The following is a 25,245-nucleotide window of genomic DNA, read 5'->3' as shown; positions in this document are numbered from 1 at the left end:
GGAGGCGAAGCAGATGACTTATCCAAACGGCAAAGGCAAAAGTAAGGGGTTTTCTTAGGAAATAATATTTTACACATGAAACCTCTGAAACTGCATCTTTTCTGAGCTATGGATCAATAATACATCTGGAGCAGGAAAATTGAAGCATATGCTGAAAGCAACACCCTACCAACAGTGAAACATGCTGATGGATCAGTGATACTCTACGGCTGATTTGGTTCTTCTCACACTGGAAACCTGCAGCGGGGAGAGGGTGAAATGGATCCCATCACGTCTCAGAAAATCCTAGAAGAAAATATGTGAGGAAGCCGAAGCACGTGCGCCATTATACATTCTGAAAATACAATGAGCATGAAAAAAATTAAGTGTGGCCATGGAGAAGAAGAATTTTAAGCATGCATCTACAATGGCATCCCTGGAGCTCGCTTGTCTGTATAGCAGGGTCAAAGAGGTTGGGAAAAAGGAAAAGGAAAAGAGGGGGGGTAGCCTGGAGAAAGAAGTGCAAAGAAGTATGGTTGAAAAGCTAGGCAGTGAACAGTGAAGACCCAGAGATGAGCTGAGTAGATAAGAAGCGCTGTCATCTTAAGCTGACCCAGTTATTCAACCGTGAATGCCAGGCCACCCCTGCAACCCCCCCATCCCACAGCCTGTCTTCCTGTCTTACAGTCCTCCACACAATGTCTGTGTGGGCTAAAAGTCAACCTCAATCCCACAATATCCCAACGACAATCTACCGAGAAAATACGACTGCAAATCAGGATCAATGTGATAAAACAGGGGGGGAAACCCACAAAAATGGCAAGGGAAGAGGAGCATTTCCTTCAAAAAAAAAGCGCATCTCGTTGCCACTACAGCTGTAACAGTTTCATTTTTGGATGAGCCTGTTCATTTTCATATCTTACAATTCAAGTAGGAAAAACGCATGCGTGACTTTTGTTTTCAATGAACTGGGATATGTCTGCATCGTATCAGAGGAGCACACGTGGCGTCTGTGTTTTCTATTTCATAGCCATGAAAGTTTTCATTCCTGCTCCTAGTGCAAAGCCAAATCTGTCCGATGTTTTCCGCAGACATGCGTGGAAGTTGGAAGTGTAGAAGAGGGCAGTGAGAAACTGCGCGTGTGTGTGTGTGAGAGAGAGAGAGAGAGAGCTTCAGTGTGTTAAGGTTTCAGCACTGCGAGTGGGCTCGAGGTGGCAGCTTTCACATGACACCATCGGAGCTATTAACACATAATAATGATCATGTAAATGTATAAACACACGCGAGTCTGAGACGCAGTTTGTTTTGCAGACTAATATGAAGACTTTTAAGAGTCAAAAGACTTCCTGTTCTGACAGAGATACGGTCTAATTACTTCCTCTTTCACTTCGGTGCACTCACTGACAGGGAGAGTCGTGGGCTGACAACATATGAAATGCCTCCACATCAAGGGCAACTACACAGGTGCAATAAAACATGATTCAATGTGCTCTGATCTACACATTTCAGTTCAAAGTATTTTATTTAACTATTATTTATTCATCCATTCATTCAAGTAATTTAATTGAGAACAAATTCTCAATTAACAATAACGAGCTGGACCTAAGTTGCCTGTTTTTGGTGGTGATGCTTAAAAGATGAAAAAAATCATTTTAGAATGTCAATTCTAAAATTGAAGAGGCGAATGTTTCTGAAGTTTCTGAAGATATGTGTTCTTTCACAGAATTATTTACTTCAGTGAAACCGCATTCAATTGTCTCGGATTCACTCAACCTTTGAATCAGTTGCTGCATGTGTGCAGCATTAATGAGCATTTAGACACAAAGCAACCTGATTCGCGTGTGACTTCACAAGGCGAGTGTGTGAAACCGTCTAGGGGAGTGTCAATAAATGAAAGCACCATTAAACTTTAATGGTATACATCCATGCATCAGCACACATTGTGATTTCTTTCCACCTCAAACAACAGGAGTCTAGAGCAGGCTGAGTGGGCGATGGCATCTGTATTCTGCCAGGAAAAACAAACATATTTTGTATTCCAGTCCCACACTGCATAATCCAACTCAGACTACAGATTCACACCAGGGTAGAATTGCCCATCGGTCAAGAGTAGCTTGACAGACAGGTATTTAGTCATGAAAGGCACACAAATGCATGTTTTATGAATATAGCTCAGAGAAAATCAAGTAGATGTATTTTTGTTCCATCTCAAATTAACAAAGAAAAAGTATTTGGGACACAAATATTTGAGACACTTTGGAGTTTTTGTCCTGAAACAACCCCATCTCAAAACAATTCAATCCAAAGATATCAGAGTAGCTAAAAATATCTCCAAAAATATCGCGATATTGGGTTTAGGCCATATCGTGCAGCCCTGAATCCACTCATACCTAAACAGACTTCATTTAAATCTCATAGCCTCTTTGCGAGACATGAACACACATCGTTGAACCTCGGCAATGGAAATAGTGATTGATGGGGAGAGACTGGTGAGGAGGGGCCGTACGAAGGAAAGCCTCTCAGGTCTGACAGTATGACAGTTCCTAAAATGAGCATCTGTCAGTGGGAAATGAAGAGGAGGCGTGTGGGGATCTGTTACAAACGGCTCCAACAACTTGTCTGAAAAATCTCCCCTAAAAGTTTCTCTATTAGATCATTAATTCAAGATCATTTTTAGTTTCTTGTGCGAAGTGAAAAATGTGTCAGTGGAGAATAAAAACCATCCAAATGGAAGCGGACCACTGAGATAAACAGTATGATCTAGGAGATGCTAGAAAGAAATGACAACCTTCCTCCACGCCATCCTGCATCAGATGGCAGCCTCTCCAACGGGCCAGCAGCCCGGCCACGACCTTGAAAGATCGCAGAGCAGCAAATAAGTAAGCAAGCAGAAACAAGGACAGAGGGAGACAAAGAGCGAGGTTAAAAGATTGAAGTGATGATGAGTGATGGAGGGATGAGAGAATGGAGGAGCTACCCCTCCCTCGCCCCCATTAAGAGGTGGCAGAAAATGGCTTGTGGCAGAGACAGAAAGAGTGAGGAGGAGAGAGCAGCTGAAGAAGAAAAGGAGAGTGGAGAAATAGAGAATATGTCCTCAGGACACAGCAAGCACTTAAATGCCACAGCGTGTGCGTGTGTGTGTGTGTGTGTGTGTGTGTGTGTGTGTGTGTACCATTTGTATGTCCTCAACCTCTACGTGTGTGTGTTGTGTGTGTGTTCGTTTGTGACAGAGAAGGGGGACCGCTGGCGGAATTATGCCAGAGTGGGAGAGGAAAATGATTAAATACAGCCATCACCCACCCAATATTCACCACATGAGATTTTAAATGATTCCCATATTGCACATGTGCAAATGTGCAGTCACTATGGGATAAAATAATTTGTCATAATATAGGACTGTTGTTACAGTGATGCAACTCAGTGGTAAGTTAACATGTATTATTTAATTTAGGATTTAATGTGGCGCTCTGTGATATGACACCACAGACTGATGATCTCTGGGTAAAGTGTGCCTTTGCCACAGGATATCACAGATCCACTGACTTATTTCCATGTCTCAGGGTATCTAGAGTGTCCCTTTGTTTGAGTCACGGCCATGACATGGACAGCATCCGGCACCCAGAACCAATCTTTGGCTTCCTAAATCAACATTACCACCATGCAGCTGTTCTGCATCTCAGCCCACCAGTGTCGTTGCAGAGCTTCAAGTGACACCACAACACTCATGTGGAGTCCTTCTGCATATCTATAGACACCTTTAGAATGACATTACAAATAAAGGACGTATGCCCATATTAAAGGTGAAAAAGGGACGCATGAGCGATTTTAAATCCCGGTGTTGATAAAAGAATACGACAGACAGTAACCCTACATCGATTATTGATAGCTGTTAGCAATGATTAATGCATGTGCTGTGTTAGGTTGTAAAAGACCGGTCAGCGACGGACAAGAAGCGCCATTATATTTTACCTTAAGAGCTCACTAATCAAGACATACAGATATAAATTGTTAATTTTTTGTGTCAAACATGACTGATATAAAACTACACTATATACAGTAATACCTCGACATACGAACGCTTTGACATGCAAGCGTTCCAAGACACGCGCCAGCCTGCGAGCAATATTTCACTTTAAATAAATCTGAAGCGAGCACGCTTCCAGATGCTGACGCTAGTTGGTTGAGCGCTTTGTATTTGTGAATATTCTTTATAATTGATGGGTCCAAAGAAAACGAGTGGCAAGGATACCGGTGGATACCGGTGTCTGACTTGGCATCACACGGAGTGTAGTTTGTTTTTCCATCAGTTGGAATAGGCTGATTTATTCGGAAGTTGACGGGGATATGATCACTACTATCCATGCAGATGATTTGTTACCATAATGGATCTGCAAATCAATGATCAGATTAACAACCAACACCAATGTGTTGGTTGTTAATCTCCGATCGGGCTCCGATTGTTCTGTGAAGACCAATTGGCTGCACCTCAGATATCACGAGTAAGGGTGTAGGATGTTGCTTTGCATCCAGTCAAAAGAGCCCTCATACCCTAGGGGGGGCAACGTAAAACCGATGACACTGGAAGCCAGGCAGATCCCCTCCGTAGTCCAGTGGGAACGCTGTAGTTCAGACAGAGCCTTGCCCTAGCCAGACAGTACAGACCACCCAGGGATAAAATAAAGGCCAACCATAAGCATAGTCTCTGTGAATAGTATGCCCACAGGAGACAGGGCAAAAGCTCAAGAGCTTAATGACCATAGAGCTGCAGGCTGAAGGAATAATTTCAGGCAAATGTACCGCATAAGGGTGATAAGTAACCATGGAACAATCCAAAGAGAACTGGGTGCAGTCTTGCACAAAAGAAATATCAACAGATTCAGTGGGATTAAATGGGGGCTCAAACACCAAAGCCAAGTCCCATGAGGGAACCCTGGATTTAACTACAGGCCTCAGCTGGCAGATGCCCACTAAGAAAAGCATGGCAAGAGGGTCAGTGCCTGGCATCACAAAAAATAAAAAAAGGTCCATATCTGTCTCTTTCATTTCACTAAAAAGCACTGAAATTGTGTAGATTTCAGAACTGGCACCAGTGCAAAAACACCTTCTTTTTTTTACAGTGTTAATGATGCTCTAACTCATTGGATCATTGCCATTAAACTTGGCAGCAGAAATGTAGCTGCAAAACTGGACCTCTGAACACGTCGCCTATGATCAATGCCGCACGTCCTCACCAAAGACTTGTGATAATCAGTTCAGTAAAAAAAAAAACAATTAGGAAAAATTTAAAAAAAAAACACAAATGAAAAAAACCTAATGTTAAAGCAATCCTACAACGATTCCTTTAACCACACCCAATCAAAAAAGATTCTTTCTTGGCCCATCCTGCCCTTTACCAACTTTCATAGACATCCAAACGGTAATTAAAAATAAATTGGGTATCAGATAAATACAATGATTTACACAGATACTATCTTTCTGCTTAATCTTAATAATTCAGTTTAATGAGCTGTTATTATTATTAGTATTATTTTTAATCTTAATGCATGTTCCATGTATCAACTAATAGCAAGCACGATGTTTTCAGAATTGTTCCTTCATCCCATTAGAAGCTGTTCTGTCTACAGTAAAATGAGAACATAGGAAATGTTGTTGCGTGAAACCTAAATTAATATCAGACCAGATGTTTTCCATCTGGTCTGCAGGTCATCATGTATTCAGGTCACTAGACGGTTGTTCCTGCAGTTACTGCCTTGCAATTCCATTATGTGACTATAATCATAGCATAACTCATCCCTGCCTTAGTCAATTATGTCAAAACTCACACCAATATAACTTATATTACAATGCATGCAGAGCAATCAATTCGTCTGATGAATACAGTACTGCAGAATTCAGCAGACCTTATCATCATTCTACCAAAAAAAACTGTCGTGCTGCATTTGGCTTTGGCAGAATGGTCAGAGCCTGTCAAATCTAAAATTAAAAACTTCCCTCCAAATAAGGCAATTTGAGTCCCACCTGAATCATAATAAAAAGAAAAATACAGCTGCATCACATCTAATTTTCTATTTCCACCCACCCCTCTGTGTCACAAAGATATCCTCCCACAGGCACACAGGTTTCGTCTTGGAGGAGACACAGAAGCGACATGATCCTTATCTAATTAAATCAAGTTTTATTTTAATTTCCTGAAGGTTAATGAGAAGTTTATCATCAGCGTCAGAGCCAACTTTAGTTTGCTGACAATCTAGTGGGACCTGATGAGATAGAAAGCTCTGTTGCGGATGAATGATGCGAATAGGATCTACAAAGAAGACAAAGTCTTATTAGATTAGTATTCTGCATCTGTTGGCAGTCGATGTGTAAAGTGGACAGCAGAACCATTATGGGTGTTATCTACTCAGTTTGCTCTCTGCCACATCAGATCCAATACGCCCTTCTTGGACTTATGTCCAATATGGCCTTTCTGCCTCAGTCAATAAGGTGGGAAGATATCTGAAACACACCGGGAACGACCTTAACATGTCTTTAATTCCCTCACACATCAGTAGTAGGATGAAGATGTCACACTGAAACAGCAAAATGAGTTGCTTTCACACAATGAACCAATATTTGGCTGTGAGAATTTAAGTATTTCATAATGCTGAAAACAAAACCAATATATTTAATATTCCATTTCCTTCTAACCTGCCTCAGAAAGCTATTGTACTTTTTGAGATATGGCAGAGGAGTGGAACAAAAGGATAATTTGCTAATGTTTCCATTATTTTGCCTTCTGGCGTATATTATTTTTAATTACACTTTAGTCATAAAGTTATTCATTTGGTACATAATTAATAGCCTCCCTCACAAAATGAGCGCTAATCCAACTCCAGCAGAGACAGGGGGTATTTCTCTCTCGGTTACAGAAAGACATGTTGAACATTTCTGTACTGAAGAGCTTCATATTGTTTGCATAATCACTAATAAACACAAAGGTAAATGTATTCGATTTTTCGGAATGTTTTTATCCATCATTGGAGAATTGTGGGGGGCCCTGACCAGCATTTAAAAGGCATTCACCAAAACTCTACACCAATTCCACCTTTCCTCTGATGATCGTCTCCTGGATTGACTGATTCTTGACTAGAAGTAATCCCTGTTAATCCCCGTCAATATTAATCCAACGGATGTGTCAGGCAAGCATGCAGCTGCCAGCTCCTGGAATGCAGCCTGTTCATCTAAAGAGCAATCTTTTTTTTTATGAACCAGGACCCTGAACATGTTTCCATTCTAATGCATGATGCACCACCACACACACACACAAGCTGTTGAATACACTAATATCTTCCTGAGACCCAGCCCGTTGACATGTCCTCTGTAGTGGACATTTTGCAAGTGTCAATCAGTTCAGATTGCAACTATAACTGCAACACCCAGTCTCCAGATTAGCTCTTTCTGCATAACTTGAAAAAGAAGCAGCCTGAACAGGCAAGGAGGGGCTTTGTACCCGCATTTGAAGCATCTCGCTGAATCCTCAGATATCTGGGAAAAACTCTACATTATTTAAGACCTTAAGCCTCATGAATATTTCTGTGTGAATCCTTTTTAGATTCCAAAATCACTGAGGCTCCAGCAAGAGGACACAGAAAAAAGGAAAGAGAAAAACAGTATGATTGGAAAATATCTTACATTTTTAGTCCCTGTGAATTGGTCCCATTTAGACTAATTCTGTGTTTGTGGTAAATAGAAGAGTATGGGGTGTTTGAGGGGTTAGTGCTAATCCTTGAGGTTCAGACCACCTCATACTACAATACATATTAGTACATGCATTCCACTTATCTACATGCAGACATTTTTCCAGGATCTAGCAGTGCAGTATGAGTCATTATGGCTTCAACGCAAAAATACACTAGAATGATAATCACTATTTGATTAAGTTAGGAAAACATGGTGGTTAGGTCTGCTGATACATCCATCTGTCCACATGATCTGCCAGCACCTAAAAAACAATACCAAATCCCATTTATAATTTGGGAAAATGGACATTCAGACTCTGGGGGGAAAGTGGAAGTACACAGGAGTAGTAGAGCTAGTGAGCGAGGCATTGATGGATAGCACAATCTTCATTCCTGTGAACAAAAGCTTCGGTGATGTGCCAGTTGGAATAACTAAGTGTAATGTGCCAGAGATGCACACATCTGCAGCAAAAATAACCAGAGATACAAAAACAAGACATCGTTCAGTCTTTGAACTCAATGATGGTCTGGCCTTTTAGCCCGTCAGTGAAGGGGAGTTTTATGCTTTTCTTATTTCATCTAAGTAGAACCATGATGGAACTCTGCCCACATTCTGCTTTATAGTCTATCTATCAATGGGCTTATTTCTAAAGACACTAAAGTAAATGAAAGAAATAGATAATGTCATTTTCAACAAATTGATATTGTGCAGACTTGAAATTTCACTCTGCCTGTGAATCGCGTAAAGAGCTACTTATGCTAATGCATGAAAGAGCTAGACATGCATTCACACAGTTGGTTGCAGCTGTCTGCAAGTCAATGTATTTTTTATTCATAAGTATTGATTTCACCTGAAGGATATCTTGTCCCTGCCTTCACTGTGACTGTGCCTGCTATAAAATGTAAATGCGGGTACATTTCATAATAATCACAATGAATACACATGCACTCATATTTACTGCAGTGCACAAGCCAGTTCTTATGCAAGGACATGTTTTACACAGACAGTCGACTATAGTGGAGTAATGCAGCCTTATGGGTAGCACGAGCTAACGTAGCATTGTCAGTTTCTCACTTGTGCCGCTCCCAAGCCCAGACACATGCAGAGGGTTGTGTCAGGAGTGGCATCTGACGTAAACATTTGCCAAATCTAACATGCACATCAATGTAAATAACAAAGACAGACTGGATCGGTCAAGGCCAGCCATGATATATGGCTTGGAGACAGTGGCTTTGAGGAAAAGGCAGGAGGCGGAGCTAGACGTGGCGGAGATGAAGATGCTGAGGTTCTCCTTGGGAGTGACCAGGTTGGATAGGATTAGAAATGAGACAATAAGAGGGACAGTGAAGGAAGGTTAGACGTTTTAGAGACAAGGTCAGAGAGGCCAGACTTTGATGGTTTGGACATGTCCAGAGGAGAGATGGTGACTATATCGGTAGAAGGATGCTGAGGATGGAACTGCCAGGGAACAGGACTAGAGGTCGACCCAGGAGAAGATACATGGAGGTAGTGAGGAAGGGCGGTGCGAAGGACAGGGTGGAGTGGAGAAAGCTGATTTGCTGTGGCGAGACCCCTGATTGGAAATGCCAAAAGTACAGTAGTCGAATATAGTTGAGTCCTTGTACACGTTTGGTACTGATGAGAAAGCTTCACTAATACATTGTGTGAGAAGACAGCGAGAGGGAAGTGAGCAGAAGTCGTATCGCTTCTGGTCCTTCTTTGATGTACTCAGGCTTTGAAGCCAACGCTGATGCAATGAGGCCAAAGGCAAAGAAAGACCCACAAAAAAATATATATATTAGCACTTTGCCCCAATGCATAACATGAGGCAACCTTAGTAATGAAACAAATATGCATCCACTTCAAAAATATTGAAAAAGGAAAATATTAATTTCGGGCCCAAATGTACTGAAAAATCCCAAAATGAAATGTTATTTGTTTTTTCTTTTCATTGACTCTCTGTCTTCCATCTGCCCACTCATACAATAACATTGCTCCCTTCCTGTGCCTCTTACATCACCTGCTATCGTCCCTAAATGATATCACGGAAACTGTGAGGAGTGAACACAAAGCTGATGTAGGTGATGTGTTTAGGGAGGCTGTGTAGCCATCCCATCCCTGGAAACAGAATCCCAACTGGGAAAAACGGATCTGAACCCTGCCTTAGCAGATGTTCCCTACAGCGCTGCCTCATCTCATACGCACAATTATAAGCTCAGACATTGCACAAGTGACATATTTATAATGAACCTGAAACCTGTTTTTCCCATTACAAGAACAGTAACTTTTTTTTTTTGTTGCCTTTTAGGGCAATTCTGAGAGGAGTAGAACTATCCATCTTGCCCTCCTGATGTTGCTGCAATGATAACCTGTCCAACCTATAAAACAGAGATGGGGCTGGAGTCAGTCTTATCTCCACTGATCCTTTCACTCCCACGCCATCTCTCTCTGTGCGTGACTCAGACCTACTGATGTATAGATGGTGAAGAAAAGAGGAGGCAGTGCTTGCTTCAAAGAGCAGTCAGCATGCGTCACATATAGACTGCTCCAAGGAAATGTTGAATGTTATTGCTGTGATAATTCATCAGTACCCTCTGGGAAATACTCTAAATGCTCAGCCCACTAAAAGGGAAGTTGGAGCACAAAGGAAGAGCTGGAAGCTCCTCCAGGAGCTTCCAGGTCAGTTCACTATCATAAAGATGCAGATTTATCTTTTGCTTGTACTAAGGTAGGTCCGACTGTAATCACAATAGAAAGCGTCTTTGGGCATATCCTCCTTTGGCCCACAAGTATGACTCGTAGAGGAACTAATAACTTAATTCGACTGACAGACAAGCAGGAAAGAGTCATTAGACACGAAGCAAACTACTGTGTACCTGAGGATTTTGTTGGCAGCTAGTTTTTGTGTACCTGAATTTAACTAAAAACAGGTTATATTTCTCTTCACTGCACAATAATGCGCTTCTGTTTCAGACGAAAAATGAAGCACTTGTCTCGTCAGCAGTATTGCATTCGAAGGAATTTTCAAGCTTTTCCAGTCTTGTCCTTAAACCTGTTTTTGGAACTCTTCAAGGAAATGTGCTGGCAATGAAAGCGGCGCTAGATGTGGTTCGATCAACGTGATGCTGCAAGTTCTGATCCATTAGGTGCGCGTCGTCCCAGAGCCGCTGAGTCACTCAGCATCCAGGGCCATAAGAAGGAGGCGTGGCCGCGATGAGAGCAGGGGAGAGGTGGCTTCAGAGAATGACAAGGTCTCTGCGCCTGCAAACTAGTTTCTGGCTATTTTTCTGTCGCCTGCTCTGTTTACCTCTAACTCTGTGTCAACTTGTCTGTCTGTCTCTAAATCAAACATTAATCCACTTGTGACTCTAAATGCAATCTCATTTCTGACTACACTGTCATTCCTGAACCTGATGTTTCAGCGTGGTTTTTTTATGGGGTACAAGGGTGATATATTGGGAGTTAACCAAAATGCAGAGTTAACCTTAAATGACATGCATTATGTTTTATTACAATGCAGTATTCAGTTAAAAATTACATCTTTTTCACCATCAAATATCTTGTTGTTGATTATCTGGTTTATTTGTCACATGTTCTCACTGGATTTGTGAAAGCTTTTACTCAGGATCAGCTGACTTCCATCAAAGTTTCAGTCACAGCACAAAGCAGAAGGAAGTCAAGGACTTTCACAAAGCTCATAAATATGGTGCTCAAAGAGGACTTAGAATTCTGCACCCTAATAAGAAATGTTCAACAACCACGAAAAATGCCAAAAAAAAGAGTTCAATGAAATCTTATCCATGTGACACAAACCATGAAATGCTTTAAAGGTTTCAGTTCCAGAGTAGAGATTTGATAGTTCGCATTTTTTCTTGGCACGACTGTGCTAGGTTCTGTTTCTAGATAATGAGCATGCATGGTTGCCACAGTGTCTCTGACACATTGCCTCCAGAGTCACAGGTGACTTTGAGGGCCGGGCAGCCACAAAAGTGAAACATTACTCCTGTGTCTGCTCTCTTGACCTTTTTTTGGGATAGAGTTGGATGGAGGGTGAGACAGACAAAGGGCACCGATGTTGCAGTAAAACAAGATGGGCGTATGCCACTGGCTCTCCGCAACAGAGGCCCAGGTGGCAAATGGATGGGTCAATAGAGGAGGGAAAGAACGGAGTGGTGGTGAGTCATCCCACAGAACAGCTCAGAGTTATGGCAGGGCCTGAAGGGAAGCTGCAGGAAAGATAATTCCTGGGGACAAAGTAAGACCGACCATTTCAGAGTTGTAAAACTCTCCCTAGTGTGCTGCAAATAAAACAGAATGTAATGCTGATACATTGAATGGAAAAAAGAAGGCTAGAATATGGTGTGAATAATGTTAGCCTATGTACAGCCTATACAAAATCCTATTTGAAGCCATAGTGCATATTGTAAATTAAATGTAACAAATGTTTCATCTGTGATGTATCTTCCTGTTAAGGAACCCGAGCTTCGATTGTAATTGTTCCTCTTTATCGCCATTCTCCTTGTGTTCTTACTTGAAAGAATCTGAAATGGGATGCTGTCTGCATAATATGATCCAGTACACCTGTGCCTGCATGAATGGAAAGATGTGCAGTAAGGTGTGCAAAGTAAAGAAAGCGTGTAGAGTTGCTCCACTGAAATGATGCAGCGTGATAGCAGGACACTTTCCCAACCTCCTACGAGCAGTGGGGCCCCCCCACCGCTCAGAGCTGTATGCGGTGGCAGCCCAGACAAACTGTTATGTCTTGTTACGACAGGCATTCATGAAACAGTTTTAACAAATGAAAACAGGATAGAAGGTTATTCTAATGTACAAAAATAACTTTGCTAATACTCTGCATTTAAAATGTGTTCGCAAACTTGTAAATGTATTTTTTTTTCTACTTGGAGCCACCCGTTATAATCAAGGCATAACTAAAGAAAAGCAACATTTTATCATAATTCATCAATAGGGAGGGCCACACCAATCCCTCCCATTGTATTTTTCTTTGTACACCCTAGTGCATTAGCCTGTGGCTGCCACCACACCTATTTCTGTCTCCTTTGGCTCCCTCCATTTAATTCTCTCTGCTGCATTGCTCGTCTCCCGTGGTCCCTGCAGCATAAACAGCCATTTGTCACTGCTCAGAGGATTAAGTCAATGCCAATTGGATTGCCACTGACTGCACTGATAATTTATGGCAAATGAAAAACAAAATGTCGAAGCTGTGCAACTAGCTTAACTAAACAACTGGGGGAAATGTGAGGTAAGCAATGAGGAGGCTTCAGGGGTCGGAGAGTTTGATTCAAGAAAATCGGAGCAAATTCTCTCAGATATTGAGTTTCATTACAGAGTCGCACATGGCTGAGTATGACATCTCACTGGATGCAGCACAGAATGGTGAATAATTGATCTGTCCATGTCCACTGCTGTTAGTTTTGAGATAAACTGGTATTAAGAGACAACCTCTGCCGCTATCGATTGCAAATCTATGTTGTTGAACTTGATGACTCGTCACGCATATGAAGAGACATGTGCTGCTGTCTGCTAAAGCTCATCACTGAGGAGCGTGATGTAATAGACGATGCAATGATGACAGCTGCATCCATGACGTGGAATTTACTGATGGCAATTAATTAGTTCCACACTCTGAACAGGAAAGCATAATTAGTCAACCAAAACAGGCCCATGCAGACATGCAGGAGAAACAACAGATCTACTCAGGCAGACAGTCACACACATTCATGGGTAAAGTCGGGGATATGACGCCGGTAAACAGCGGCTGCTGTCAAAATGTACTTACACACTGTGCTAATGCTGAAAGTATGGAAAAGTACAAATCTGTGAATGACAGCTGTTCTCTGAGCAGGCAGCAAGGCGATCACCGGGGGATGCCCGCAAACACGTTCACACTCATTTTCTCCACAACAGGGTGTTTGAGGACACACGGAAGCACAACGGATCCTACGCACAGTGTCCTTTGACACTTCGGATCTCACTTCATTTCATGCCAAGAGACACACACACACACACACACACACACACACGCACACAATGCTATCAAATGTTCTCAGCTCCAAAACAGGGAATGTGTGAAGAGAAAGGGTTTATCGCAGGTGTGCAAACACAAAGGGAGAAATTGTGGGAGAGAAGAGTGTCCATCCATTCAGACACATTACTGCAAAGCCTGTTATTGCAAAGGGAAGTGTGCTAGAATTGTTACAACTCCAGTTCCCATGCATGTGCTGTCACTCCGCTGCAGCGAGAGACAGATGTGCCGCGTTTGCAGACGGCAGGGGTCAATATGGAGAGTGCTGCACAGTGTGTGGGCGGATGGGTAGGCAGAGGGATGACCGTAGGGTTTAGGGCACGGGCCATGTGAACAGATGGTCCCTGGGCGCCACCCAAGATCCCATTAAGAAAGATGGCAGGCTTGATCTATTTTGGGACCCACCGTGCCGTGCAAAGCTCCAGCATGGGGAGGCAGGGCAAATCTCTTGGTTCCTAGGTTAGAATCCTCACTGTTTTTGTTGGACATTATAGGATTAGATGCGTTGTTAATTTACCAGTAAGAGGAATCAAATAAAATGCATGCTGTGGTAATGCAGCGTAAGAATTTGGCCTCATATCTCCAGCCGCTCAAAAAGCTGTTTCCTGGTCATTGTGCCCTTGAGTGCTTAATGAGGTCTTTCTACAAAGCAATCGGGGTGATGCAGCTGTCATGAGACCAATGAGCCGTCCTCTGTCAAACTAGAGGTGCGTTGCATTCTGTGCACAGTCTGAGGTGCCTTTCTCTGGACCGGTGTATCCAGGGGCTCGATGAGGCCCTTCCTCTCGTATCATTTACGTCAATCTTAAAGATCGGCCTTTTATCCGATCAAACAATTTTCAAACTGTTCTTTCAAAACCATTTGACATATCAGTAACTGATTATAGTGAAAATATTAAGGTTTATATCTTCTTTACTTACGCGGCGGATGAATTACAAGAAGAGAAACGTGCTCCATCAAGTTTATTACCCCTTGATTTTTTTGTTCCTGACCCTAAACTTGGTGGCAGATCACATGTGAATGAGAAGATAAATATTTGAAAAGCCAATATTGTGAAGGCAATGCTTGAAACAAAAAGCTAAGGACTCACACAGAGGAGCAACACCGGCTCATGCTCGCATCAATCAAGGCACATAAGGTGTTACAGAGTGTAGGGAATTTCCGTATTAAATGGGATTCCACAACGTAATTACATGCCGACACCACTAGGAACGCACAACATTTAATTTGGTGTTGCTATGACTAATTTCCATTGAACGTCTCACAACAGTGACATCACACACAACACAGATAAACATGGGCTTAGATTGGCTGGGGGCGAAGTCCAGCCTTCAGGGGACGGAATGACTGGTTGACAAAGCAGGAAATGTCTTCATTCCACCATAAGGCAGCCACGAGAAATGTGGTGGAATCCAGCGCTGATATCTGAACTAACTGTACCGATCTTTATATAAATGTCTTAATCTTAACCCACATTCTCCTCATTGACTACGCACTCACCAAGGAGAACAAAGAACCGGGAGAGGGTTTGGAGAACCCTTACAAGAGCCTAAATTAAATTGGATATATGGCTCTGTGAGTGTGGTGGCAATTGGGAGCAGCGTGTAGATTGCGATAACACAAAGACGGGAGACTTTAACATACGACCAGTCTGAGGATACCACATATTATCAGCGTCTTCGTCTTACAACGTGCAAAGAAGTGCACATAATGTAAATTGTCATTCACACCTGCTGTTATTTATTTACTGTTATTCCAAGGTCTGACCAAGGCAATGGAACTAAATAGCCTTTTGTGTTTAATTCAACGACGACCTTAGACTTGGTAGCTAATGGCCAGCATTCTCATACAGCACTTCTCTGGTCTGAATGGGTTTGCAGTGTTGATGGATATGCGTTTATTTAATTCCTTTCCCATCAGCGCAAAGTCATTTGGCAGCGCCGCATTGGGCACTCCAAGCCTTGTTCTCTGCATGCTAGTAAATCAGCAATGCACAGGGAAACAAATCAAGCGCTCATGGGCCAAGCTTCTGCCACGGGTGGATTAAGATTTGTCTGGTAATTCAATATGCCTGGGGGAATACTTGATCTTTCCCTAGCAGGAAAGTCATCAATGCGAACAAATGAAGCTGCCTGCCAGAGGCTATCTATCACAATCTGCACTGGCTCTCCCACCTGGAACGATGAAGCCTGCATTAAGCTTTAATCCCACCTCTGTAAGTAAATGTGCTTTATTCCAGCTCTGCTTTTCCCAGGCAGCCCCCCCACCCCCCCTGCTGTTAGATAAATGAGCACAAATACACAGCAGTTGCTGTGGTTACCAGTTAGTTTCTGTTAACATGTATATTTGATAAGAACTGAAGCAGTGATGAGAAGGCAAGAGCACCACACACACACACACACACACACGAATACACACAAGTATGTGTCATTAGTCGACCCATCATTTAAGTTCGATGCATCTGCTGTGGCAGAGACAGTACCGTGCGTGTATCCACACATTCCAACTCAGTTTAGTGATATGCAGAACATGTAGTATTGCATATCACTAAACTAAATACAGGCTGGTGGGCAGAATTATCAGCCCCACAAGAAGTAGCACAAATCTCAGTCGGTGACACATCAGGGCATCGCATTGCCTAGAAACCACTTTACCGTTTCCCTCTCCATCTTCCTCGCTCTGTCTTTTTGCTGTCACTCAGACACACACACACGCACACACACACACCCACGCGCACACACACACGCGCACACAAAACACAGGACAGATTGGACGCGGTCAGTCAGCGCAGAGGAGAGTGAGAAGAAGTTGTATCCATGCCAGTGGAGCTGCATGAGTGGAGAAGTGATGAAAGCGAGGCTCAGTTTGCAAATTGACTGCTCCCTTTTGGATTCTTCATCTTCTTCACCATGAAAGGCCTGGGTCCTTCTCAACCATCCCCCCCAGGCATGGAAAAAACTGTCACGTTTTACTCTGGACTTCTCTCAGCCAACAAAAATGCACAGGGGATGTCTGTGTAAGGCACGCTAGTGGTAATACTAAAAGAAACGCCACACAGAGCGAGGCCTAAAGAAAAATAGCTTCCAAATTCAATTTCCAATCAGTGAGGTTGACGGATGTGCTTAAGCAATGTGAAAAGAAACAAAAACCACAAGCTGTAGATTCTGGGGCAAACCGCACCTTACACATCTCAGCTTTTCAAAGTAAAAGCTTCTGCTGAGGAGAAAATGAGGCCAATGCCCTCAATATCTGTATCTGTATAATGCATAAGACTGATCAATGCATAAAGAAAAGCTGTTGTCAGCATCATTTCACTCGCCTGCCTTCTGTCCATTTTGGAAAGGCTCAGGTTTGCTGGAATAAGACCAAGTTCTTATCAGACACCGTGAAGTCTTTTCATAAACGGGCTAGTTAATCAAATGAAGCCAGTCATTACAGGCAGCATGCTGCTCATAGCTAACGCTCTGCCACTCGCTGAAGCTAAGTGGCAGAGCTGAGCTCAGAGGAGGAGGCATGCGACATGCTGCTGAAGAAAAGGCTGGGATTCATTCTAATAATGAGGTTTTGCAGGAAAAAGAAGATGCCAATACCGATATTTCAGAACCTGCAAAGTGAGGGACGAATCTAATGAAAGGAGAAACTTTAATTCCTATCTTATCAGAAAAGAGCGAGTGATAGCTCTGCACAAAAAATTCTGCACATAAACATAAGCTACTAGGCACATAAATCTCCCCGCCACATGCGCAGCGCGCACACACACACACACACAAACTCAGCTGGCAAAAGAACCACGGAGCGAGGCTAGACAGCGACATTGAAATTTTATAAGTCCTAAATGTCTGATACCGTCCAAGCCAAATGAAATGGACCATACTATGTGTTCTATATAAAACAGGGTAGTAAATGTGTACATGGCCATAGATCATTCAGTGGATTATTGTGGAAGTCAATCTGGGCGTGGCTACCAGATGAGGGATGACTAAACCACAGCGCTGATCCAACATTGGGGCTGAAGGCTAGAGATGGCGGAACACCTACCAGGACTCTGCCAGTGAGTGTCTGAGCGGAGATCATAACTCCCGCCCAGTCCTTGACTGAAGTCATCCATCCCACCTCACTGACTGGGGCCCCCTCCTTCTCGTCAGCACCCTTTGGCCTGTCTGCTGCCTGGTTGATCACTTTCTGAGCCTCCTAAAAAAACAAGACAACAATCTGTGTGAGGAAATTAAGCACATTAAATGCAAATAAATACATATGTAAATAGGCACAATTTAATTTTAATATGGCACTGTATAATTTACCGTAAGCCTATTGTGCATTTTTGTGGAAGAATTGTCCTAATGTGCATATGAATTCCTGAATTAGGGATAAAAATGCTTTCCGAGGTGAACATTTGCTTTTTTTATTTGATTGTCAAAATCCCATCAGTTCATCCTTGAAGTGAATATTTGAGGCACATTTGAAAGAAAGTGATGAACAAATGGGCAAATAGACAGACAGATGGACAGATGGACAATCCAACAGCAAGAAAAACATGGTCAGAGAACCCACACTGGGAAAACAAAAGTAGCTGGTAGTAGTGGCTGTTGAATGTATTTTTTTAAATCGTCAAAGAAAATGACTTCTATCGGTTCGATTGTACAGCAATAGCCTCTTAAATGGCTGCAAATACACATTCATGTACAAACTGCAACCTTTGAGACAGATGGAGCAGAACTGCAGCCATGAAATGATGGCAACTATTTGCAATATTTTAAAAATGTGTGTTTTAATATTTGTGTGTGGGTGTAAATGGAGACAGAACCGACATGCGGTCGTTCTTGCCTTTTTGATTCGTACATTTAATGGCTCCGCCGGGTAGAAAGAGTCAGACTGCGGTTCTCATGCAGGCCTTTAAATGTTCTTGCTTTTCTCCAACTGAGTGAGCATGGCTGCATGGAAGTGCATTGACATGTTCCTCTCCAGCCTTTCATGCGCTCCCGATTTGAAACAAGCAGGCACTCAGCTTTACCATCCTTCTGGCAGAATAAAGGAGTGAGTAGATTTGCCTGTCTTCTACAGCCACTGAGGCAAGAAAATCCTCCAGTCTAATAAATCCACGGAGTTGGGACCAGCATACAGCTTCATGGAGAGTCACTGGACCTCCAATATGTGATGGCGGAGTTTGGTTTGCACTCAGCATCAGGTGAGAGAGAGTGCAGGTGTGGTTCAGGGAAGAAGGGTTAGGGACAGAGGGAGGTAATTAGAACAGCTGTTTTGTGTTGTACTGATTTATCTCTCTCTCTCTTGTCTGCAGGGAAGAGGGCTAGAGGTCGACCCAGGAGAAGATACATGGACGTAGTGAGGTAGGACATGAGAGTGGCTGGTGTTGGGGAGGACGATGCAAAGGACAGGGTGAAGTGGAGAATGTTGATTTGCTGTGGTGACCCCTGATGGCACAAGCCGGAAGTACAGTCGTAGATCTTATCTGCAGTAGCGTGACTGGAGACTAAAAGACCTGGAAGCTGAAAAGCTTGAACTTAGGTCTGCATTGAATATTTATGTTAATAAAGACTGTGACAAACACGGAGAGACCCCGCTGGGGCAGTAGGGTTTACGGTTACACAATAACTTTCAGCTCTTTTGACAACAGCTGGCTGCTCCATTCCAAGGTTCATATTACTGCAGAGTACACGGTAAATAAATAAATTATATGTCGTGTCAATAAAGTGAAACATCTTTCCTTGCACCATGCATATGCATGTTAAGAGTCTGTCTGGATAACCACATAACATTTGTTACCTCCGCCGAGGCGAGGCGGAGGCTATATAATCGCTGGTGATTGTCTGTCTGTCTGTCTGTCCGTCCGTCCGTCCTTTAGCAAGATAAGTCAAAAGATTCTGGACGGATCTGGATGAAATTGTTGGGAATATTACCAGGAACAGGTGATAAAGTTTTGGTGATGATCCATAACAGATCCTGGATTCTGGATCCGTTTGAAATGTTTGTTAACATTGCGGTTAATGGAGCTCCAAAATGTGTTCCTCAGTATCCCGGTTGATTTTTTACATCAGTAAAAAAACAACTTTGAGGCAATATGCTACTTTAGCATTAAACTTAAGTAATCTGAATGTGTCGCAGAACCAAATTGGACCAAATGTGGAATGATGCAAAGTCAGAAACCCAACAATACACAAAATACTAGTGGAAGACACAAACAGTGATTTCTTGCTTCATGCTTATAGTTGGTAAAATTGTTTTTTGGACATTCAGCTCCAAACTACTACAATCGTTTCAATGCCATTACAATTGTTTTTCAATGCAATTACTCAAGTTAAATAAAATAAATTCATGTGGATTTAATTTATTTTCCATCCAGTCACTTTATTTAATTTAAATTTGATGCCAGTACAATAAAGAGATGCAACCAAAAGCAGCCACAGATGTGACCAGTATTATGTGTGTGTATCCCCATGCAGTACAAAAACAAACCAGACTTGCAACTTGAGTACTGGTACAGAGCTCAAGAGCAGTGCTATTACAGATAAGCCAAGAGCGCTCTGTCCATTTCAGGAGGATTGTCTAGTCAAATTGGATTACATTTCATAATGATATGGCACAGCTGCCATTTTCCTAATTTGATTTCATCCCTATAACAATGGCAACACACTGGCCCTAAAAAAGCCTGACTTAGTCATAAGATCATTATCTGCTCCTGCCATTGGGCCTCTCAGTCCTGAAGTGGATAATACGGGTACTTAGTTTAGCGTTGGGAGACTCAGAATTTTGCTGTACCCATAATAATGTGATTGGAGGCATAGGTTTGTCTTTTAAACGTCCTTAATCAGTGCCCGATTGCAAAGAAATTTTGAGACACCTCAAACTGAAACTTCTAATATTATAAAACCGGGGCTATGATAAGCCGTCAATATTTAAATGGGTATAAATAAGCAGCTACAAGGCTAACATATCGGAATTCAGTTTTTTCTAAACACTGAAACTCACGTGTGTCTGCAGGCAGGATGCATCCCATTTGACACTTGCTGCAAATATTCGTTAAAGTGTGTGTATGTGTGCCAGTTACCGTGCACAGGATTTCACTGTGCGCTGGCTCCATCGCTTTTCTGGCATGTTATGGTGGCATGCCATGTGTGTGCATGGAGGTTGCTTCTTAGCTACAGGGGGCCCAGCAACCTCTCATTTCACACACGTATCCCTGTTTAAATGCAGATCATTACATTCAAACTACCGTGTGCTGCGCAAGTCACACCTCACAGTCGGCCATAAATGCCTTAGTCACAGCAGTTTTATTGTAAATGCTGCCAACTGACAGGTTTGATCATGCTGAATCTTATCACGGAAACCCCAAACAATGCATTCAAAACTGGTATTTCATAAAATAAAAACTACAGAACAGTTGCCAAATGATTGCATGGGCATTTCAAAATGTGAAAAAGGTACTGAATCGATAACGCTTGCAGGCTTGCATGGATGTCAGGTGTGTCTGGAAATAGCAACTCGTTGGCATACAGCTAAACATGGCGGCAGCAAGAACAAATACAGCAACAGCAGCAACAGAGACGCTTTATTGTGTGTGCATGTGAGTGTGTAGTGGAAGGGGACACATGAATAATGGATGCAGTCATAAACTGATGGCTAGGTAGATCAGAAAAGACAATTTAAACAGGGAATTGTTTCGAGTTCATTTGAGTGGCCGGCGGTGGGCCCTAAGCCAAGCAAGAGAAAGCCACTGATGCAGCCTGTAATGGGAGAATCCATCTGCCAGCTATATATACACACCTGTGATGTCAACCAGAGTGGGAGACGGACAGAGAGACAGACAACAGGAGCATGAAAATGTGTTTAGAGCCAAACGTGATGAGGAAAATGAGGCATCATCAATATATCATATGTATATATTATATGTGGATTCTTCGATAAGCCATACGAGGTAGATGATTAATATGAGTATTATTAATAATAATAATGATAGCAAAATCAATTAAGTGATTTAAGGGAGCTTTTCATGGCACCCAAAGGTGTTTTACAAAGTAAACAGAAAACTTCAAAGGAAAATGTATACAAAAGAACTGCATCTATATATCAAAAAACAATATACAAGAATTTAAAACATAGAAGGGGCTGCTCTCTTACTCTGCTACACTTATTGTCAATGGATCAAGCATCACCTGGAGTGCTTGCTGTAGACTAAAATCACAATACACAAACTGAAATGTTCAGTATGTATTACTTTGAGGTGTGGATTATCTGTTTGGCAAGTATTCCTATTTTGTCTACCTCTGTCTCCTTTTATCTGTTCAACACTGTCTGCAGTTTTCTGTTGATCCTGAGATGCATTGCTTCACTCGTTTTACGTTTATTTTATCAGTAGATAATAGCATAAATGTCTGATCCTGGTGATTTGGCTAATTTTGGATCAGTTTTATATGATACGGCAGAACTGTTGCAGGCAAATAAGTAAATGCTGGAATGTATGCAGAAATATTATTGCCTCTCTATTCAAGTATAGAGTATTTAAATAATACAGTATATGTAGTTCATCTTGCTATTTAAAGTAATATTTTTATAATGAGAGATGAGCTGTTATTAATAGGATTGTACCAATTAACGAAATACACAGGGGAAATGATGAACGAGAAAGACAGATAAAGCATGATGGGGAGAGAGAGAGAGAGAAGAGAGAGATGAGAGATGAAGAGATATCCAGATTACCAACAAAAAGGTAAACCAAGGGGTAGATTTAATAATTCAATTACTGTATACAGGACAGAGATATAAAAACACTGCAAGACAGCAGAATAAACAATTAGGCGAAGGTAGTGGGTGGGATAAACAATAAAATGCAGGGGCAGTGAGAGAGTGGGACCAGAATCAGTGATGGGGACGGAAAGAAAAGACAGGAGCGAGACAGGAACATGCCCATGTGACCACTGATCTAACAGGACTTGGCTTAAGCGCAGCTGTTCCTCTGGCTTTCGTCTGCATCGCCGGGGAAAACTCTATTCCTGTGTGAGAGTCTATTTATAGCCTAACCAAGGGAGACGTGAAAGTAGTGAATCTCATAGCATGTTCCGTTCACTGTGTTTGCTAACGTTGGTACAGTTACCCTGTGTCCCTGGGTTACAGGGAGGGGGGGGTGAATAGGAGCCCCTGCACATACTGGAGCACATGCACCGACACACAGGTGCAGAGCTGAGGCCGGCAGCACCATGTGGAGGAAAGCCGTCTGTCTGTGAGGCCAACTGAGCACTGATAATGAGAGCCAAGGGGCCAGACAGCAAAGGCCATAAGTGAAGTGACGTTTGACTTGAGGGATGCCCTGAACAAAGCAAACCCCACACTTGGTGCCACAATGAGCTATTTTCACTCCTAGTTATTTCCAACATAAAGATTACATTGCAAAAATAACGATTGGCATCGGGATTTGGTATGGTGGAGCTTTGTGTGACAAAGCCTGCTGAGCTGAAGGATGAGGGTTTGGAGGCTACCATGTGTCTGATTTAAGGATGACACAGGTACAGGCTGGAATGCAATCTGCTCAGGATGGCAGCCGTATACGTATTTCACCACGATCAACCAAATGTTCGACGGCTCAGACTTGCGTTAGGAAGCTGCAGAGCAAATCTGCAAAGGTGGCTTAGTAAATACTCTGAGGATTTGCAAATGGGAGCAAATCTTTTTGAAAGAAGTTTGAGACTTATGTTCGGAGATGCAAAAACATTTTAAAGAAATGACTTAATGGCAAAAAACAGCGCTGCACACCAAGAAACAATATCACGGCATTCAGTTAATGCAAAATGATCCAACAAAAGAACAATCTGACATCACCAAAGATACCAATCGTAGCCCGTCTCTGCCGGACTGAACTACAGCCCCCAGTGGGATTAGGTGGCATGTGGGCACTGGACTAAACAAATGACATCCAAAATGACTGCAAACAGGCTTGTCAAGCCAGGCGGTCTATATATCTGTGCATCTTCCCCAGACAACACACACAACCTCACAATGTTACTCACAACGGCTGCACTCCAACTAAGCTCTTTATCCCCACTGCTAGTAAAAACAGACTTCAGAGAGTAAAAAAATAATAAAAACGTAACGGAGTGCATGATGACCCTTATTGCTCAAACAAAAAAGGGCTGAATGAAGACATCCGCCTTAATGCTACTTCCCTACGACTGGAGGGGGAACGACAGTGGAAAAACTTGAATGTAATGTCTTGTTGATTCATGCTGTACTGCACTTCCTCCATTGATGCAACATTTCACGTCCCAGTGGCCCAGGATAAAAATAGACAACGCAGTGGATTGTGGGAGATTGAAAAGTCAGCACTTGTATGTCATTTGTAGCATCTTTGACTTATATCATCTTTATATCGGCATTAAATGGCCGGTGGCTTAAATGAAGACATGCTTATGATGTGGGTAATAAAATAATGCAAATTAAACGTTGACAATCCAAACAACCGGTATAAAAAGGCGGAGTAAATGAACTGATGTACGGCTGGCTGTGTCTCTGCTCTCTGGAGGAGCAGCTGTGTGGCAGCTGAGAGCTTCAGGAGCAAGATAACAAACCACAGAACACAACTGCAGGTTTGACTCATTTACTACATGGCGGAGCAATAAATTGTAGCACAGCAGTTTCTCAAAAATCAATATAATTTTCTTAGCATGCGCCGTTCCTTTTCCCCAGAGAAACTGAACGAAATATTGAATGAAATTTACAGCAATCACCTCACCTGTTCATGAACCTAATTATTCAGCCTGCTTGAGGTGAGCAACCGTGAATGAAGCCTGACGAAACGCTTGTTGCCTCTTCTGCTGCTATTTGTTTCTATTTCATCGGACTGATTGCACACGACTAAGGAAACTGGACACTAGAAAGATTTACACAAACAAATCAGAGCCAAAATAATTATTTCAATGGATACAGAGGAGTCCAAATCTAACAAATGACTGCAGGGGGGGGGGGGGGGGGATCTTAATGTTGATTCACTTCCTGACAGGTGTGATTTATATTTTTGTTTTTACCAATCCAGAGATGGATTACTGTATTACGATGCCGATACAAACGGACTCACAGTCGTTTTCTGTGACTTAGAGGGAACACTTCAAATGTGTCCATTAAACAAACCAGACAAAATCCCTTCATTAGCCCAAAAATAACAAATGTCAATTTGAATTATTTGCAGAAAATTATCGCTGCTGATTTTTTCTTTGAAATGCGAATTGGACACTAAATCACGAAGAGCAATCATATGCCATCACAGAGAAGGCTAAACGAGATCAGGTTTTATCTCTAGCTACGAGCAGCATGAAGACCAGAGCGGCCTTGTGCATCCTTGCACTGTGCATTTGAATGAGAGTAACTGCTGGACTAATACATACAGAATATTCAAGAGATTTATAACTTTAAAAATAGCAAAGATGGATGTAAAGTCTGTATGCATCACAAAATAATATTCCCAGAACAACAGCTTCTGCCTTGCTCTTCTTTTATC

The 25,245-nt window shown here is 42.3% G+C and overlaps 1 protein-coding gene across 1 annotated transcript in view; it reads right to left on the bottom strand.

Moving 5' to 3' along the window:
• LOC137895773 (calcium-activated potassium channel subunit alpha-1a) overlaps nt 1-25,245 on the bottom strand; it is a 108,536-nt gene that overhangs the window by 61,535 nt on the left and 21,756 nt on the right. The window contains exon 2 of the mRNA XM_068741283.1: nt 17,784-17,936. Within this exon, the coding sequence (XP_068597384.1) occupies nt 17,784-17,936 (153 nt within the window). The remainder of the gene's footprint in view (nt 1-17,783; nt 17,937-25,245) is intronic.

Source organism: Brachionichthys hirsutus, chromosome 7 (genome assembly GCF_040956055.1).
Source record: "Brachionichthys hirsutus isolate HB-005 chromosome 7, CSIRO-AGI_Bhir_v1, whole genome shotgun sequence".
In the NCBI taxonomy this organism is placed as follows: Eukaryota; Metazoa; Chordata; class Actinopteri; order Lophiiformes; family Brachionichthyidae; genus Brachionichthys; species Brachionichthys hirsutus.
The sequence above is the reverse complement of the archived record's forward strand: the minus strand, read 5'-3'. Positions and strand labels throughout refer to the sequence as shown.